Here is an 18812-nt window from a genome sequence, read left to right on the forward strand (position 1 = left end):
GCAGTGGATGTAATAGGGCTGAGGTTATTTTAAAAGACTCTTGTATGTGGCTTGAAATGAACTCACAAACATAGATGTACAAAGTACTTGTGACTGAGGTTAGAGTGTTTCCCATAAGATTGTGATGATCACTACTATTATTAACTCTGTGGTGACTTGGATCTCTAAATTTATGGCCTAAGTCTACGTAAAAGTTACAATCAAGGAGAACTAAACTTAGCAAGGGATGGGCAGATAGAAAATATTTCTTGGATGAGTCTAAAGGAAATACATCTGAGTCAATATAAGAACCACTAAAGTCAGGGACGTTGACCAACTCAAGAAGATATTTACAGCATTCTTGTCTAATTTTTTTTTTTTTTTTTTTAAACCAAATGCTGAATGTGAACCAAATTCTGGATCACTTTTCTGGTTCAATCAACCACACTGGTAATATTACAAAGAAAGAAATCTTTGTTTCCTTTGTAAATAAATGTCCTACTGAATGCCATTTTTTTCAATTTTAAGATAAAATGATCTATGTTAAAATTATTATGGTTTAATTGCCTCCGCAGCAGCTGGCTATGCTGATCTTCCTCCATATCAACACATCTTAAACTCCATATAGCACACATATATATATATATATATATATATATATATATATATATATATATATATATATATATATATATATATATATATAATTTTTTTGTAGCAGATAGTGCAAAAAAAAGTCTTCAAGGATAATTTATTAAATTTATGTTTTGTTTTTTCAATTTAACAGGGATGTCTCTTGGATAAGTCACAGATGCAGCAATTCTCAATCAATCACAATTAGACTGTTCTGAGTTGAAATAACTAGAAGATGTAGCTCAATTTAACTCTAATTGTAGATGTTAGTAAGAATAGACAGTCCCTCAAAATAATAAAAATTTCTACATAATTTGTACCTATCTAGCATTTTGATAGGTACAAATTACTTATTACTTATTCATGTTTCTTTACTTCATAAACAACATGTCGGGATGTTTTCAACTTGAGGTTAAATTTAGAAGAAAAAAATATACATACTGGTAAAGACTGGACCATTTCTATGTTGACACCCTTGAATTAAAAGAAAGTGTTTTCTTTCTTTATCATGATCATATGTTAACAAACTTATTGATTTCTTGGGGAACTACCTGAAGCATCGTATTATTCCCTTAGAGAGTTGACATAAAGCCTGTGTTATTTTAACACGCTTTTGTTTTATATGATTTATTACTGTTGCTGGGAAAAAACACACAGTCCTTCTTTCAGTTTTGCTTTTAATACTTTGGTTCACTGAAAGAAAAAATGTACCTTGGCATATTCACTGGTGGTGAGGGAATGGATTCTTATTTACAGTAGCAGCCTAGTGGAAAGGACATTAGGGAGGCGCCCCTTTCAACTCCATTTTGTACAATTGGACACTCAAACAGCAGAGAATCAAGCGTGTGGTAGACAGCGAGGAAAGCGAATGCGTTTCCCCATCAGCTTTTACAACGCATGAGCAGCTGGAAGGACATTCAAGTTAGAGGATAAATTACACCGGCCACGTCTCTCCTGTTTCATCTGTGCCTGAGCTGAAGCTTATTCTCAGGTTATAACCTAAAGAATATTCTCATGCAGCAATACAGCTTTCCTTTAGATTTAGTATCACACTTCTGAACTCGCACACACACAGTTTTACTATTTTTTTAAGAGATTTATCTAAAGAAATATTATGCATGTATTGTTGTGACACAATAAATACTTGTGGGAACTACTAGATCAAACGGGGCATATTACACGTAAATGAGTATTACCAGAGCAGTCTTCCATAACTATTGAAAAAAATGAGAAAAACAGGAAACTGCTCTAAGAAAAACATTGTAGCTGGTTATTTACTGAGTTAATTAGTACTTAGTAACCTGCCTGTGGTTGCTTGACCAGACATGGTGCTTGCAGCTTGTCTAACGCTAAATTTAAAACATTGTTGTCTTACTAAAGTTATACATGTTTGTTGCAACAAGAAACACTTCTGAACAGTCAATTTTGTCATTTTCTAGTAAAAGAAATGGGTTTTCAGTCAGGTGGAGGTCAGTGAGGAGCAATGGGTTAGCAGCAGTGAAGGAAAATCTTCCCAATTGGAATAGCTGTAGTTTAATGATAGGACTGATTTTAAATTTCTTTCTGGTTCTCCATTTTTGCCTTCATTCCTCAGCATATTCCTATATGGATTTTTGTTTCATCAGGTCCACACCAATTTTTTCCACATAGCCCAGTACCTCACGACTGGCTTTCTCGCCAGTTTTCTTATTGTCTCTCGCAGTTTGGCTTGTTTTAGTCATTAGCTGACATCCTGATAGCATCTCAGACACCTGTTCTCCCCTTCCAGTGCTGCTTCTCCTCATTCTCTCCCTCTAACTCTTCTTCCTTCACACTTTTTTTTGTGCCTCCTCTCCTCCTTATCTGTTCGACAGGTCTGGAGAGAACAAATTAGACCTACTAAATTAAGCCACACGCAGAGCTCCAGTCTAGCTTGAGGGGATTTATGTGTGTGAGTGTGTGCATGTCTGTTAAAGATAGAAAGATGCAATACTCAAACTCAAACGCAGGAGCTCTTTAAAAATTGGGTAAAACTGATCTAATGAGAAGGGCCTCAAGAATTGGCTTCTGTTCATAATCCAAAGGGTTGTGATTATTTGACCAGAGGAGAGATTGCAAAAATGAGGGAGGAAGGCGGGGGGAAAGCTGTAAGACTCTGAGAGGGGTAGATAAGAAAGTTATTTGTGGTTTACACAGTGGTAAAGTAAGTAAGTAGGTACATTTAGGTCAGAACTTCATGATGGGAGGCTTTCACATTTCCCTGTTGTCATTACAGACTGAAAGGTAGCACTCAGCGCAAGATGGTTGAGGGTATACCCAGCTGGGTGACTGGAGTCTATTTAGAGTTTGAATTTCTCCAGGTGGTCCTTCCCACAGTCCAGATTCATAAGCGACGCAGTTAATTGGTGACTGCAGATTAGAAAGTGAGCCCGAGTCGTTGTCTGTCTCTCAGCATTAGTCCTGTGATTCAAAAGTTAGTTTCCAACATGTAATCTGCTTCTCATCAACTACCACCTGGGACAGGCCTGGGACATGACTGCACCCAGGTGCATCCATCTTACCGTTTGGAAAGTTAGGAACTATGGTTACTCAAAAAAAATATAAGAATTCCTATAAACTCATTAAAAAGCTACCTAAACAGAGTTTTTTTTTTTTTTTTTTTTTTTTGTAGCTTGTTAGAAAAAATATTTATAAGAAAAATGCTGACTGGTTTAAAGTTGGAAAAGGCCTACAGAGTCAGACAGCTTAAAACATTTTTTTCCTTGTTACTATCAAGGTTTGGCAGACCAGATTGTTCCAAATAGTCCTTCCAAACAGCAAAAAATACTATGCAGCACCACTACAAAGCAAATGTAGAAGTGTGGTAAAATCCACCTGCTGCAGCAGTTTCAGGGTAAAGTTAGAGTGGCTGTTGTTTAGAAAGAAAAAATTAATTTAAGTGAGGGTGTTTATTTAAAATGGTGTATATTAACACATCTGCATTATGCTCTATAGGAAATATAAAATGACACAAAAGCTAAATCTCACCAGTAGTCCTAAGCTACTGTAAGGCATCCTAATACTTTAGATTATTATGGAAGAATAGAAGAATAAAATAATTGTCTGTTGTGTTTTATATCTGCTCTAAAATTTCATGTTGATATAATATTTTGTCCTCGTTGTTAATCTAATAGTCATGTTTTATAATTTCAGTGTGTGCTGAACTGCATTGCAACTTAATCATAAATATTAAGCACAGTGAAATCAGGTGGTGACCAGACTCAGAGTTTTCAGTTTGATTGGACCTGACTGGTCACAAACTGGTTGGAAAATAACATTCTGACATTCTTTCAGTGAGAGAGAAAGTGCACCATACCTAAGCAATAACAGGCTGCAATGACAACAACACTCCTCTGTATCAAAGCCGCTGTTGAGGAAAGAGGACTCAAAGAATTGGGATCAAAGAGGTGTTAAAAAATGAAGCCAGAGGAAACAGGAAAGTTAGAAGGAGCGTTTTAAAATGAAACCAGAGGCATGTCAGCAGTTCATTCAGGTAGCTACAATAGTGGGCTAGACATCAGAGGCTGCTTGGCAATTTAAACTTTTACTGTTTGGATATTTTTTGGTAAAACGAGACATGTGCCACAGAAAGCCAATTGTTGACCTTTTGTTGTTATAGATGAAGGGGCAAATAGACAGACCAGGGCCCTGGTCAGAAAGCAGGCTTAGCAAACTCTTATGTTAGAAAAAATTTATATAATTCTCAAAAACCAGGGAAAACATCAACCAAACTCTGTAACCTGGAGAAGTTAAATTCTTTGTAGATGTACTAGGTTTATGATAAGGATACCATAAATACAGATCATCAACGTCATAATATTTTCTATTATAAAATATAGAAAATTAATCATTTAGTGTGTGTTTGTATACATTATATATATATATATATATATATATATATATATATATATATATATATATATATAAATATATATGTATATATGGTAATTTACTTTTAGGAATTGTTTAAAGTGATTTTATTTGAATTCATGTAGCTTAAATATTTATGCTATATCTGTTTCCTAAAAGGACAAACTGTTGCAAGAGCAACAATGAAGGTTTTTTTTTTCATTTCATATTCACTCAGTAAAGTACAAAAAAGACACCACAAATGAAGGCTCATGAACAAACACACATGATTTCTTTCTTTTTGGTTTGTCTTGACTTTTATTCCTTCTCATGACTCTTTCTTCTCAGATAATAGACAGAGCCAGGAGCTCTTCATCTCGTCCTCTTTTTAGCTTTTACTAGGAACCTTCTTTAAAGCCTTTTTGACTTTCTGCTGCTTGCTCTTTCCCTTTAGCCCGTCGATTACAGAGCAAAGTAACATCTTAAATTCAGAGCCTCTCTCTTTGTTCTTTGGGCTTCCTGACAAAATGACAAAGCAAATCTCCTTATCCATTCATTTGACAGCCTCTAAGAGAACAGCTTTGCATCCTCCCAACGTCCTGTCCTATTTCTCTCGATTTCTCCTCTTCTGTCAAATGAATGGATAGGAAAGGCTTGGCTACATGTTACAGCTTGGTATTTTACAGAAAGCTTTGCAATGACCACTGTGGCAGCATATCTTATTGCACTTCATTCCATCGTTTTGTTTAGTGTCAGATCCAGTTGTAAATGCTTACAGGCAAACATGTTAAATTAAAAACATATTTGTGCTGTCTCTAATAATTGCAGCTGCAACATGTGAGGCTTCCTTACCAGCAGTGAGTAGTAGATTTTGAATCCCGGCTTTGCCACAAAGTAATCGTCCGAATTGAAGATGATTCTGAGTGTGTTGGATTTTGAAGTCAGTCTGGAGGGTGCCTTCTGCCCACACCAACGACCCCACTTTATAATGGTGGTCTGTGATTTTTCCTCCACTTCAACAAAGTCATGACTGAAACAACAAAAAAAGGAAAGACAAAAACGTTATGGGATAAACACAAAAAAGACCAATAGCTGTGAATAGCATAGAACAATGATTTACTACATTAATTTTGATATTGTAAAAATGTTATATTGTTTGACTAAAAACATAGTACCAGATGTGATAATTAATTCTGACCTCCATGGCATTACATTAAGACACTGTCTTAACAATACTAAGATGATTCTGCTGGAAAAGTCCCATAATGCACAGTGCATCACAGTCAAAACTGGAGCCCAAAGCAATGGGAAAAGGTGGCTTGGTCTGATGAATCACCATTTCTTTCACATCATGTGGCCGGCCGGAGGGTTGTGCATTGCTGACCCGGAGAACAAATGGCACCAAGATTTACTTGGGAAGAAAGACAGAGTTATGCTTTGGGCAATGTTCTGCCAGGAAACTTTATGTCATCCAGTTCAAGATAGCATAGGAAGATGCTATCTTGACACTTACCACATACTTTAGTGCTGTTGCAGAACATATATACCTTTTCATGGGAATGATATCCCACTATAATTGTGGGCTTTTCCAGTAAGGATAATGTGGCGTGACATAAACCAAAAATAGTTCAGAAATGGTTTGAAATGCAAAACAAATTGTTAAATTTAAATTAGTTAAATTAGCCTCAAAATTCGGGAAATCTTAATCCAGTTAAGGTCTGATCCATGGGGGTCGCAAAAAAACAACTTTAGGGGCTTTTAGGGCGTGTTGCTAACATCAAGATACCAAAGCAAACATTCAGGGGCCGGGTGGCCACAATGTTATGCCTGATCATGCCTGATAGAAATAGTGTTCTTACTACTGCATTACAACTATAAGTCTCATAATTACCGATGAGGAAAGTTAATATTTTCTTGCACTTTGTAAACTACAGAAATAGTCGTTTAATTTAATTTGACTTAACCATTTAAATAGAATTAAATAACCAAAATATTTTTTTATTCTGCAGTTTCTCAAAAAAACCGAGTACTGACGGACTATAATTGCACATCCGATCAAAACAACAATATAGCTCCCTATTTTCACTGTAAAGTGAAAGTTAATCCTGTGTCAAATAGATCTAACAGGAATTCAATTTTCACCCTAAAAAAAACATAAGTGTCAGATAAACCATAATATAATAACAATATTGCATTCGCATCGCTTGAACAAAATCTTACAACTCAAAATGACAAAAGTTCATTTTTAACCCTGACTCTGTGGATTGATCATAAGTAAGTGCAACCTCCTCTTTAATATAAAGTATGTATTTTAGCATTGTGACTATTTGGAGAGTTCAGATATGGCAATAAATTGCAAAATTGGAAAAAGCTGTTGTTGGTTTTGGATAGAAATGCTTCTGCCTGTCACTATACAAATGACAGTAAGGTAGTTTTTAATTATGAGTACGAAGTGGACCATTGTTATTTCATTTTTGTATGAAGGAATTCCCTTTCAGGTTTGCTGAAAGATTAAAATGTTTAATATTCTGGGAAAGTCTCCTCTTTCTGAAAACTAGTACAGCTTCAATTTTATTTGCTTTTCCTTCAGTCAGAGGACAAATTCCTTGCAGTCATTAAGTCATAAATAAGCTGATTTGAAACAAATGCAAATGACAACTCCAACTTTGTGATACAAAAGGATAATGATCTAAACCAAGCAAATCTAGATCCGAGTGGATCAAAAACAGCCCATAGAGATGTTAATGAAAGACCAGACCTTGACCAAAAATGCTGCCACAGACAACAGACATTATAAAATCGATCACCAAGATTATAGCTATGATTATGTTAAGGATTTTATTCATTCATCACTTAAGGAAAATGCAGATATATTATATTACTATTTTCCATTTTAACTGGTTGGTTGTTTTTATACTTGCTTTGTTTGTGTGTTGTAATGTCAGCTCTTATAAGTCAATACAACCACGTGGTATTTTGACTAAAGTACCATATCATGAGTGTGAGAAAAGCTATTGAAAATATTGGCGTGAAACTACAGGGCCAATCTTATTGTGCTCGCAAAGCTCCATAAACACTTGTTGAAATATTGTGTTAGCAAAGAAACTGCTGTGTTTGGATAAGGAAGTCCAGCACATTATCTCACATTGTTGTCACTGGTGGAATTGACATCAAGCAGGAACTCTGCAGAACCTAAAGCCAACCAAAATTTAATTAATGTGATTCCTTCTGAAAAGGGAGTTTGCAATGACGTCAAAAACAGAACCTGCGGGCCATCCCGAGTGGCCAACAATGAAAGTAACTATGGAGACCCTTCCATGAGAAAAAGTAAGAATTACAAGCGGTTTTAGATTAAACTAAAGCTACTGCAGTTCAACATGGAGAACTCCCTGCTGTTGACAGAGAAACACACAATGTTTTTACCTCTATTAGATAAAAAATGCTGCTATTACTGGAAAGGTGAACATTTTCCTTTTTTACTTGGAAGCTCAGACCACAACACCTACTTAAAACATTTGAATTTAAAAAAAAATACTGTTTAGTGGGCTAAGGTATTTCAAAAATTAAAGTTTAAGGAATATAAATATTTATTTCAAGGCACTGTTTACAGATAAACTGGAAAGTAGTCAAGTAGATAGAAATAAATCACAAGTATACACAACTATTTGAGTTTGTTGTTATAAGCAAATATCAGGAACACATGAACATTAAAAATATACATCCTAAATTTTATACTAATCGAACAATTTTACGGCCATTTTTCAAGCCATCAAGCTAAAACACAAAACAATGAAAAGCAATTAAAACTCACTCGCTTCTATGTACACAGTAGTTATATCTAATGTTAAATCAAAATCCAAAGTACTCAGCAACACAGTTTTTCTCCTTTTCTGAGCCTTAGTAATTTTCTCCTCCTTTTTTATTATGACTGCAAGATTGTCTTTCATTATGGAGTTTACACTGACAGCTGAGTTACATTTTGGGATTAAACATATTTTTGTTCAACCATCAAACTCTTTAAGGTTTTGCCAAAAAAGAAAAAATTCCCTCTAAACATCTGTCACATCCTATCAATGAAGAACTGTCACTGGAGTGGTATTACAATTAAACAGGGAAATAATCAAAACATGAAAGAGTTTCAATTTTTAGACTGACATTTTATACAGAGTAGATTTTTACTTGTCCTTGATGTGTTACTGTAAGCCATTCTCTCCATTACTCAGCCTCAAACTTTTTAATCACTTTCGTCTTTCAGACAACTTTTCTCCATTACACATGCCCGAGATGCATCAGTGCTCCCTCCTGTTTGTCCTTAGTATCTCAATCTTGCTTTGTGTTTCTCTCCTTTTGTCTCTTTAAGGGTACATTATGTCTTACTCTTTGTCTTTCCATAATATCTGTCGTAATCATATAATCTGATTTTCATCCCCACCATCTCCATCTGTTCTCTCTATCTTCTTTACTGTTGTGTTTTACCTGCACTTTCCATTCACAGGCTCCTCCAGGTGGAACTGTTCATCAAACTGAAGGTGGATGAGGCTCCCAGGTGGTGCTAGCAGTTTCCATGACAGACACAGGTTGCGGGGATAAGCTTTGGGGTAGTTTGGGCTGAAGATGATGCCACCCGCTGGAGTCACCGTGATGTTTTCGTCCTTGTGGTACAAGTCTGTGGCAGGGTGATTGCTGTCTGTTAGTGGTTACAACTGATGAGTAAGTTTATCCATTTTACAAAAACATCCGCATTCAAAGCAAATAGTCACACAAACAGAAACAAAATATTGGATGTTAGCAAACATCAGCAGAGAAAGTTAAAACATGCAAAAACATGCAAAACATTTTGTGACAAAGAATATATGATACATGAACCCAATGTATCCATGTATGCTAATCTTCCATAGAAACCAAAAAACAAGTAAAAATAAGTTTTAATTTAACCTCAATGAACACAGTGTGTCTTGTAAAAATACTTTTTGGGAGCTTTAAGAAGATTATTATCTGTCATGTGTTTTCTGATACACATTTATTTCATTCTTCAAAAATCAACTGCCCACAAAACTGTATTCTTATATACAAAACTTTCACACGCACCCACCCAAACACCCAGACACACACATGCACGCACCCACACACACACCGTCAGAAGGTCAGGATTTGTGCTGAACTGGGCTGACAGGGCGATATTTTCTGACTGCTCTGTGGGTTTTTTTTCTGCAAGAGAGCTGAATCCGTAATCAAGGTGCCGCAGCATGCACCCCTGAGAGATGATGAAGCTTCAGCCTTCTCATCTACCTCTTTGCTGCAAACTTTGCCTAAATTTTACTCCTGTCCCACCACTCAATTTCCTCTCTTACTGTACTTTTCTTCTCATCATTGCTATTCTGGTTATCTTCTGATTCTCTGTTATGTTCATCCAAAACATAAGCACCTAAAGTTGCAGTTCATGGGAGAAACAACATGTCATGCTATAGTTATATAGCTGTGTGCTGGCGTGGACGTGTCAGTGTATGTGAGCATGTGTGATGAAGATGAATTTGTTTGTAAAGGAATTTTTACACTCTGTTGATCAGACGCTTCACTGCGAGGCTCCCCTCAGTCATGAAAGTGCTTATGTATCAGAAAATTTCACTCACTAACGTCTAAAGGGAATTCAGCACAGCTTACAAAAGTCATTATGGTTAACACACATGTTGCTGTTGCAAGCAGAAAGGTTATTTTATGCTCCACATAATCTGTGTCATGCAAGGACTGCTTGGGTATTGTTCAGCTCATAAGCTAGAACTGCACAGCATATAGAACTTCAATCAAGACCACACTGTATGTGTACATATTAAAAAAAATTATAATGGATTGCTTGGATGCTATATTTGTAGGCCACTAAATTTTTGGTGCTATCTAAATGTAATGCATTCACTTTCTGCGTGTTGTTGCCATATTAGCCAGTTGGGTACTCTCACTTCTCTTGATGATCACCCCTGTTGTAGATGGCATTGGCCAGGACTCAAAGCCTTCCCAAGAGTGATATGACAAACCAGAAAGAAAAGAGTGAGGTGCATCAATTGCAACCAGTATTGTCACTAATATCACAATTGTTAGCATTGTGATATTATAGAGGGTATCATAAAAGGTAAACATGTAATCCTGGTAAATCTACAACTGCAGTTTCTCTGCGTGTTCCTTGTGACTTTAACCATGAATGGTATGAATTTATTTATGAGCACATTAAAAGGAAGACAATTCAAGAAGACAGTTCAAGAGGAAAAGCTGTGCAAATCTATTCATACGTCAGCTTTCGGCTGCTGCTACAAAGTCATATTATTGGCCCTTGGATAAATAAGAAATGAAAGTATACATAATTTTATATTCCCAAATTTGGTTTTCAGACTGCCTTTGTTGGTTTTAATGGAAAATACTTTATTAAAAACTATTTGGTTCCAGTTTAGAGTAAAACCGCACCACTATTTTGCTTCAAGCTACCAGATATATTTTTTTATTCTTATGATCATAGCACAGTTGGCTTCAAATAGGTGACGAACAAAACCAATTCAAAAAATAGGGGAAGACAAGAATGCATTAGTGTCAAAGAGAAAGTAACCTATTACTTGGCTTACTCATGCATGTAATTCCTTGTTACTTGGTTAATGCTACAAAGAAAAATCCACATATGGTATGCTTTGGCACCTTCAATATATCATGTTATTAGGGAAGAAGCAAAATGCAATCAGTAAGAAAAGTCTAATGAAATCCGTGAGGATGGACAGACTGATGAACGGATGGATGGATGGATGGATGGATGGATGGACGGATGTCAACAATTTTACACAGTAAATATTTTAAAGTTGATTGATTATTGCTTGTATTTTGATGTGGTTTTGTTGTCTTGAGGAGTTTACCCTAAATTTTTGGTTATATTGCTGCCAACTTTGAACATTTAAAGACTGGAATATGGCGTCACTTCCCTGCCTAAAACACGGAGAAGCATAGTTCTCGTTAACGTTCTGCCTTAACGTCTCGTTCCTCACATGACTAGACATCTTCCTGCATCAACACTAGTGCAACAGAAAATACTTCATTCCTCTGCATCAGTAATCACACAAAGTTTTTTTTTTTTTTTAAATCCTTGTCACAAATTACAACTAATTTAATAACTCTTTCATTTAATATGAAACTATTGATGTAATCCTTTGCCATCTGAATTAACATGTAAGGAAATACCTTGATTACAATCAACCAAAGTAATTCACAAGTGCACAAGTATACCTTCTGTAAAAGAAAGCAGGAATTGTGTTTTTTTTCTTTTTCTTTGCAATAAAAATCATAATTGCTTACTTGCATAAGATAAAGTAAAAAAAAAATGTTAATGTTTGTCTTAGGGTTTTGGGCCTATGGGCTAATACTTTATCTTTTTATCATATTATGAATGAAAATAAGGAATGGTCTCATTCATTTTAGACATAATAATCATAGAGCAGTAAAATATGCTCCCTCCAACAATCTGTTCGCTCTTGCCAGAAAATTGCACTCTCTATTTAGTGGCCATATTTGTCATCTGGGGGCAGTGATTCTTCTGATTGATCTGATTGGCTGGATTTTACGCTCAAAAGCGGTGACAGCCAGGACTGGACTTGGCCAGAGCTATGCGCTCTCAGTTAATAAATGTGGCCACAATAAAAGCTATGTGCTCTCTTGATTAATATTGTGATTGCTTAATACACTCCTCAGGGTTTTTGGCAGGAATGTGACGCCATAATTTTTTCTTGCAGACAAATTCAAGCTCAGTCACATTAGATAATAATATTTGAAGATGGATTTTTAATTCTTTTCACAATTTTTAAATGGATTTGCATCTGGGCTTTGACAAGGTCCTTCTAGCATACTAATATACTTTGAGTTAAACCATTCCTTTCTACCTCTGGGTGCCTGTTTCAAGTTGTTGTCCTGCTTGAAGGTGAGTCTCTTTTCACTTTAGCTGCCTCTTACAAGTTTTCTTCCATAACCATCCAGTATTTAAAGTGTAACTAACCTCCAAATCAAATTTTTGCTCATAAACCGTCTAAATAGGCTATTTAGGGTTCTATCTTTATGTCCCATCTATATGTTTCTGTGTGATAAGTTTCTTATCAACACAGGAAAAAGAAGCTTCATTTATCACTTGTTGGTATATTATTACAGTTCCTATATATAGTGACAAAGTTTATAAGAAAGCGAAAGTGCTTCTTTCGTCCTGACCACAGCCCTGCTCGTCCCTTCACTCAGCCATGCCCCTCAGTGTCTCTTGGCTTCGCCCCTTTGCTTGAATGTTTCAAAGTTTGTCATGGATGGGGTTATGCTTTCAGTGTTAGTTACACTTTAACTCCATCCATGTTCCCATGACCTCAAATCAGCCTCTTCCACTTCAAGCTGAAGATAAAATCATCCCCATAGCATCATGCTGCCACCATCATGTTTCATTGTGAGGGTGTGCTAGTTGAAATTAAGTATCATAAAAAAATACAGATGATGATCTGTTTGAAAAAAAATAATAAATAAAATAAAATAAAACTTTAAAAACCTGTTTTATTTTACTCCCTCTTCACAATTCTGGTTTTCTATCACATACAATCTTAAAAACTTGCAATTTATGTTTCTACCAGGATAAAATGTAAAAAAATACAAGTACTCAAGTTTTTGTAAAGCACCTACACTTGAAAATCAGTTCCATTAAAGCACGCTAACCAAAGTTAATATCTTCAAAACTTATCTAAAGGTTAATTTGTTTGCTGCTGCAGAAAATCTGGTGTTGTTCTATTCCTTAGAGTCTGACTCACACCTTAAATACATATAAGCACACCAACTCTCTCTTGTTTTTCTTTCACATGTACCGACACGCATTATCTGACTTCAGCAATTAGTCTTTAAGACTCCTGATCTGACACTTAAGTAACTGTGACAATGATGATGCGTGACTGTGTGGTAAACCTGTATGTGTGGTGGGCAGACGGAAGAGTGGATGTGCCAGGTTTCAGGAGAAAAGTTCATGATACTTTGTGCAGATTTGCATGTAGGCTTGTCAGGTTGGTTTTATGTGGGTATTTTCTCACTAATTAAACTTGGCTCTCCCACCTCCAGTGCCAGGGTGTGATGTTCTCCGTGGCTTCAAGATCTATTTCTCATCCAAGTGCCAATCACACTCTAATCACCCAGCAACATGGTGCATCAGAGGCTGAAAAATAGCTCTCACGCTGGAGTACAGCAAGTCACGCTGAAGGAGTTGATAACAAAGGATATTAATCTCTCAAGTCTCTGATTTAGTTGATATACGAGTTGAAGTTGCTGAAGTCACTGTGGTGCAAACATTTACCCAATATTAAACATCAGCCATTTTTAATAAAAGTGTCTGTTCTGTGCAGACCAAACACATTTTTATTTCTTGACTGACAGTTGATACATTTCCACTCAGGAACAAACTCCCACAGGATAATGCCTAAAACAAGGCAACCCAATTTCCTCTGTCTCTCATCTTCTAACATATCCAGTCTGTCTTTCATCTTCTTAAACTAAACTTTTCTGAACCAAAAACAAGCCAACAGTGCTTTTAAAACCCTCTCTTTCAATTGTGAATAACCCCATAGGTAAATGATGGAATCTTGATGTTTGGATTCTTCATGACATTTATGCCGATGAAACAGGTAAAAACAGTGAAAAATATGTGAAATAAAAAGAAAAAAAAATATGTATATAAATAGTTCTCTAGTTCTTGAGAAAGAGACAGAAAAAGATTTTATTATCAATTTTGAGAAAACTTCTCAGACAAAATTTATGCTACAAGAGGGCCGATAGTCTGCATTTTTATAACTTTTGCAACAGACTCCATTTATTTTTATCTCTTTAGACCTTAGGACAGTCCTTCAATAATCCTTATCTGCACCATAACATTTAACATTTCTCAGCTTCTATTGATAATGTGCACTGTGATGTGACGTACCTCACAATCACAGCCTACACATCCAGTCATCTGTTGTGTTAGCGAGGCATTGTTCAATGTTCTTACAAATGATTTCAGTGTGGTTGGGGGATCTTCTGTTACAATTTCCTCAGACGAAGCCGTGATCACAAATTGCTAGTGAGATAGAACTCACCTCATCAAGAAATATTATGACATGTCAATATTGCAAGATCTTGTATGCCAAGATCTATTACACCCATAAATCAGAAAGGGGTACATTGAGCAACATCACAATCACAGCACATCATATCAATAGCAACTTGGAAATGGTAACTGTTGCCCTGTAGACTATGCATAGTTGAAGGACTGCTAAGATCTGAAAATATAAAAAGAGATCAAAAAAAAGAAAGACAGCTTGTGAGTTTGACAAAAATCAATAAAAAGCAGAATAAAAGCCAAAGACGTTTCTTGAAAGTTATTTTAAAATCGTGTCCCGTCTCATTCTTGTGAACTGAATATAGTGCCTTTTCTCGTCTCGTGACTTTTAAGCATCGTTACACCCCTATTAGCATCTGTTCAGGGTTATGTGCACCGTGTTGTAAATGTGCATTGGCTGTAGATGTGAGAGTCTTTACTTCCTCCCTCAGTGTATTTCCACCCATGAGAAATAACCAAAGCCCTTTCCATCTGGCTAAATGTTAGCCCAATGCATGTGTGAGTGCATCTCAAGTGTGTGTGCCTATATGCATCGCTGTGTTGCTTATCAAAGCTGATGCGGGCTCCACTCTTTTGCCACTCTCTCATGACAAATCAGCTTTAAATTTTCTTGCATGTTTTTCAGTCACGCTCACAAGAGCATAGAGGCATGTAAAAAGGAAGAAAAAGACACACAGACATGCACACGGTTCAGGAGTGTGCTCTGCATACCGAGGGGTGTCAGCTTTGGTCAGCATCAACTATCGCCCCAAATGTGCTTGCAAGTACTTTTCCTTTGGTTCTTCAGTGTCTCCATCCTGCTCCATTTTCACTGCATTTTCCCCTATAGTTTACTTTATCCTTATGCCTGAGTGACAGGACCGTACACTCTTCCATAAGAATTATACATTTTAGAAACAATATGTTTTGGGGTTACTTTTGTCATTTTGGTTTCGGTCATTCATTTGTAATATATTTTGTATAATATTTGAGCTCACTTAATGATTTCAAGGTTTTATATAAATAAATAAATAAATTGCATTTTTAACATATTTAACATTATTAAAACACTTGAGACATTCTGAAAGTTGAAAGAAAAAACTGCACAACAGCAATAGAACAATATCAATATCTGTTGTGTGCATGTGTGTGGGAGTGCAAGAGTCTGTGTGTAGGACCATTTCAGCTGTATATCTTGCAGCCATGTATTGGTTGAGAAAACATAATATATTTTTGAACTATAAGTAAAAATAATTATCAATATGCAAACACACATGCAAGAGACGACACACACAGAAACACCAGAACAATGCAAACAGTAGGCTAATGGCAGCTTGCTAGTTTAGCAAATGTATAAAGTTATTAAAAAGGCTAAATTAATGATAGATGATTATAACTACTAAGATCTTCCTTCACACAATATTCACAAATGACATACTGACACACATTATAAATCCGGTAATGTGAGCTAGCTGGTGAGCATAAAGGTGATGAATAATAACAAAGCAATGGAGGAAAAAATATTTCTAGTCAGCATTTTCTGTATTTAAGAGCTGTTTGTGCATGTGTAAATGATATGATCAATATCAGAGGCACGGCATGGATTAGGCGCCTTCCTGCTACTTCCCCTCCTTCCCTCCTGTCATTTCCTCACAAACACACACAAACACACGCCAGTGCGCAGCCCTTTGAGAACACACTGTGGTGCAATTTTTTTTTTTTTCATTTGAATTGTGTTGTCATTAGATGACAGAGCTAGAGATGGAGAAGCAGAAAAGAAAGCTCTCATGGGCACAAAAACACAAGAGGGAAAAAGATAAATAGATCATAGGAAATTTAAAAAAAGCTTTTCAAAGTGGTTGACAGACAGTAGGTAAGTTATGTCAGTGTAGCTTACTGTATAAGCCACACAGGTTGGCATTAGTTACTAATAGGAAAGTGAAAAGTCCCTGTTGTCCTGCAGCTGTGTGCTGTATTTAAAAAATAAAGTGATTTATTTGAAGTTCTTTTGTAATCATTTGTTTAACTAGATGATGAATCATAAAACACATAAAATGTTGGTATTTGAAGTGATAAACGTAATTGAGTGTTAAATGTCGTTACTCAATTTAACACTGTAAGATACTTCACAGTTGTGATGGATCTAATAAGTCTGATCAGATGCAGTGTGCAATCTAAAACAAATCTAATTTAAAGTGTCATGTTTTTATGTGGTTAATTGCTGCATATTTTTAACACACTTTACACAAAGTTCATATCTCTCAGCTGTGAGGATGGACAGAAATAAGACAGAGGAAGAATTAGGACAGATGAAAGCAACAGGTCGATGTAATATTAAGTGGAAGAGTAAGAACAGTGACTTAATCCCAAGTGACACAATATTAAATATTTATTCTTTAAAAGCGCATTATCAACATCTGTCATTTGTTTAAAACTATCAAAAATACCCATTTGACCATGTGACTTGGCAGAGAAGAATACAGGCCTGACCAAGTTAGAAGTAATCTTTATTGAAAGCAGTGCTGCATGGTCCATTTCCTTTGATGTCATTTTTGACAAATGGGTGAGTGCCAAGGGACATAATAATTTAGTGTTAACATCCTTCCATAGAGTCCAAGCTATTGCTCAAATGTCATAGTTTTACAACAGAAATTCATTTCCACAACAGAAAATGTATGAAGAACTGTGTGTTGCTACTGTAACATTTTATCAGATTATTAGAAAACATTTATTTTTGTTTTTGTTCGAGCTAATCACCTAAGATAGTGCACAATTTAGACTACAGAAGTGTCTCATTAGATATATTTTAAATCGGTGCTGCAAGAAGTTCCCTCAGGCACAAAACACTCCATCATCACCCTGGTCCCCAAGAAACACATTATTATGGGGCCTGCTGACCTTTAAAGTCTATAAGCGACTTCATCCTGCATCCAGGGGAGTTCACCAGGATCCTGTTCTTCAACAGATCCTGGACTTCAACACCAACAACTTAGACAAACTTCAGCTTACCCAACTCACAGAGCTTGTCGCCACCTGTCAGTGGACCATCACCAGGTGAGCATCTTCTCCCATACAAGAACCATCAGCACTGGTGCTCCTGAAGGGTGTGTTCACTCCCCACACCTTTTTTTCTACATACACAAATGACAACATTCCTCCTGAAATTTGTCAGGACAATGACAAGCCTGCATACATACAGGAGGAAGATCAGTGGGTCCACTAACAGAACCCCAGAGGTTAGCCTGCTTATGACAGTGGAGATTATGTTGGACTTCTACAGAGCACTCAGCACACATCCACCACTCACTATCTCCAACAACTTTTTGGAGGCCTAAAATGGCCCTCACACAAATTCCACAATATTGGAGGAAGGTTTGAGGAAGAGACTGAGCATTTTCTTCAGTAACTCAAAAAGTAGAACCTTTTCACATAAGCTGCTGATCATCTTCTAAATTACCATTATTCAGTCTGTTCTGTCTTTGCCCATCACTATTGCTTGGCTCATCCAGAAAACTACAACAAACTATTAAGTCTGGAGAAAGGAACACTTCTCTCCATCCCAAGAGTTTAACATATCTAGAGTCAGAAAAAAAGGCAGCTAAACTGTCTGAAAACGCCACACATTCTGGACACAAATTGTTTACAAAAACCAGCTGCCATAGAGACAGTTTCTGAACCCAGACCTTGGTGAGTAGCAATGGTCAAATTAATACAGCTCATATTTGAGCTAATTCAACCTTGTGTTTTGTTTTTGAAAAAAACACTGCATTTGCAAAAATTTACTAAAACAAATCATTTTTATTATATTACAAATGTCTTCAATGAGGGTAAAGTAAGAACTGAAGTCATTGTTTGTGTACACAGACTTGGTGAATAAAGCTCAATCTGATATGACTTCCAAATTTTGTAATTCTCAGGCTATCTCACATGAAGCATTCACTTCTGATTATTATTACATAAAAGGATCAATATTGCTCGTTTAATAAAAATGTACAACAGTGTATTCTGCTCAACCTTCAGACTCTTGAATGAGTATTGTTCCTACAATTAATAAACTTATTTATGATTTGCAGATTTGTACATCAATCACTTTCCTTTTTGTATTATCACGATTATCTTTTTCTTAATTTTGCTGTCTTTTCTTCAGTCTTTGCAAAATAAAGTTAAAACTCAACAGTTGTCCTTAGAACCCCCCAGCTTGAGGACAATTTTGATT

At 36.1% G+C, this 18812-nt stretch overlaps 1 protein-coding gene across 2 annotated transcripts in view; it reads right to left on the minus strand.

Moving 5' to 3' along the window:
• pdgfd (platelet derived growth factor d) overlaps positions 1-18812 on the minus strand; it is a 60490-nt gene that overhangs the window by 16159 nt on the left and 25519 nt on the right. For both annotated transcript variants that reach the window (XM_044119712.1, XM_044119711.1), the window contains exons 2-3: positions 8956-9145; positions 5332-5509 (exon numbers count right to left, since the gene is read on the minus strand). In XM_044119712.1, coding sequence (XP_043975647.1) covers positions 5332-5509; positions 8956-9145 — 368 coding nt within the window. The remainder of the gene's footprint in view (positions 1-5331; positions 5510-8955; positions 9146-18812) is intronic.

Source organism: Gambusia affinis, linkage group LG06, assembly GCF_019740435.1.
Source record: "Gambusia affinis linkage group LG06, SWU_Gaff_1.0, whole genome shotgun sequence".
In the NCBI taxonomy this organism is placed as follows: Eukaryota; Metazoa; Chordata; class Actinopteri; order Cyprinodontiformes; family Poeciliidae; genus Gambusia; species Gambusia affinis.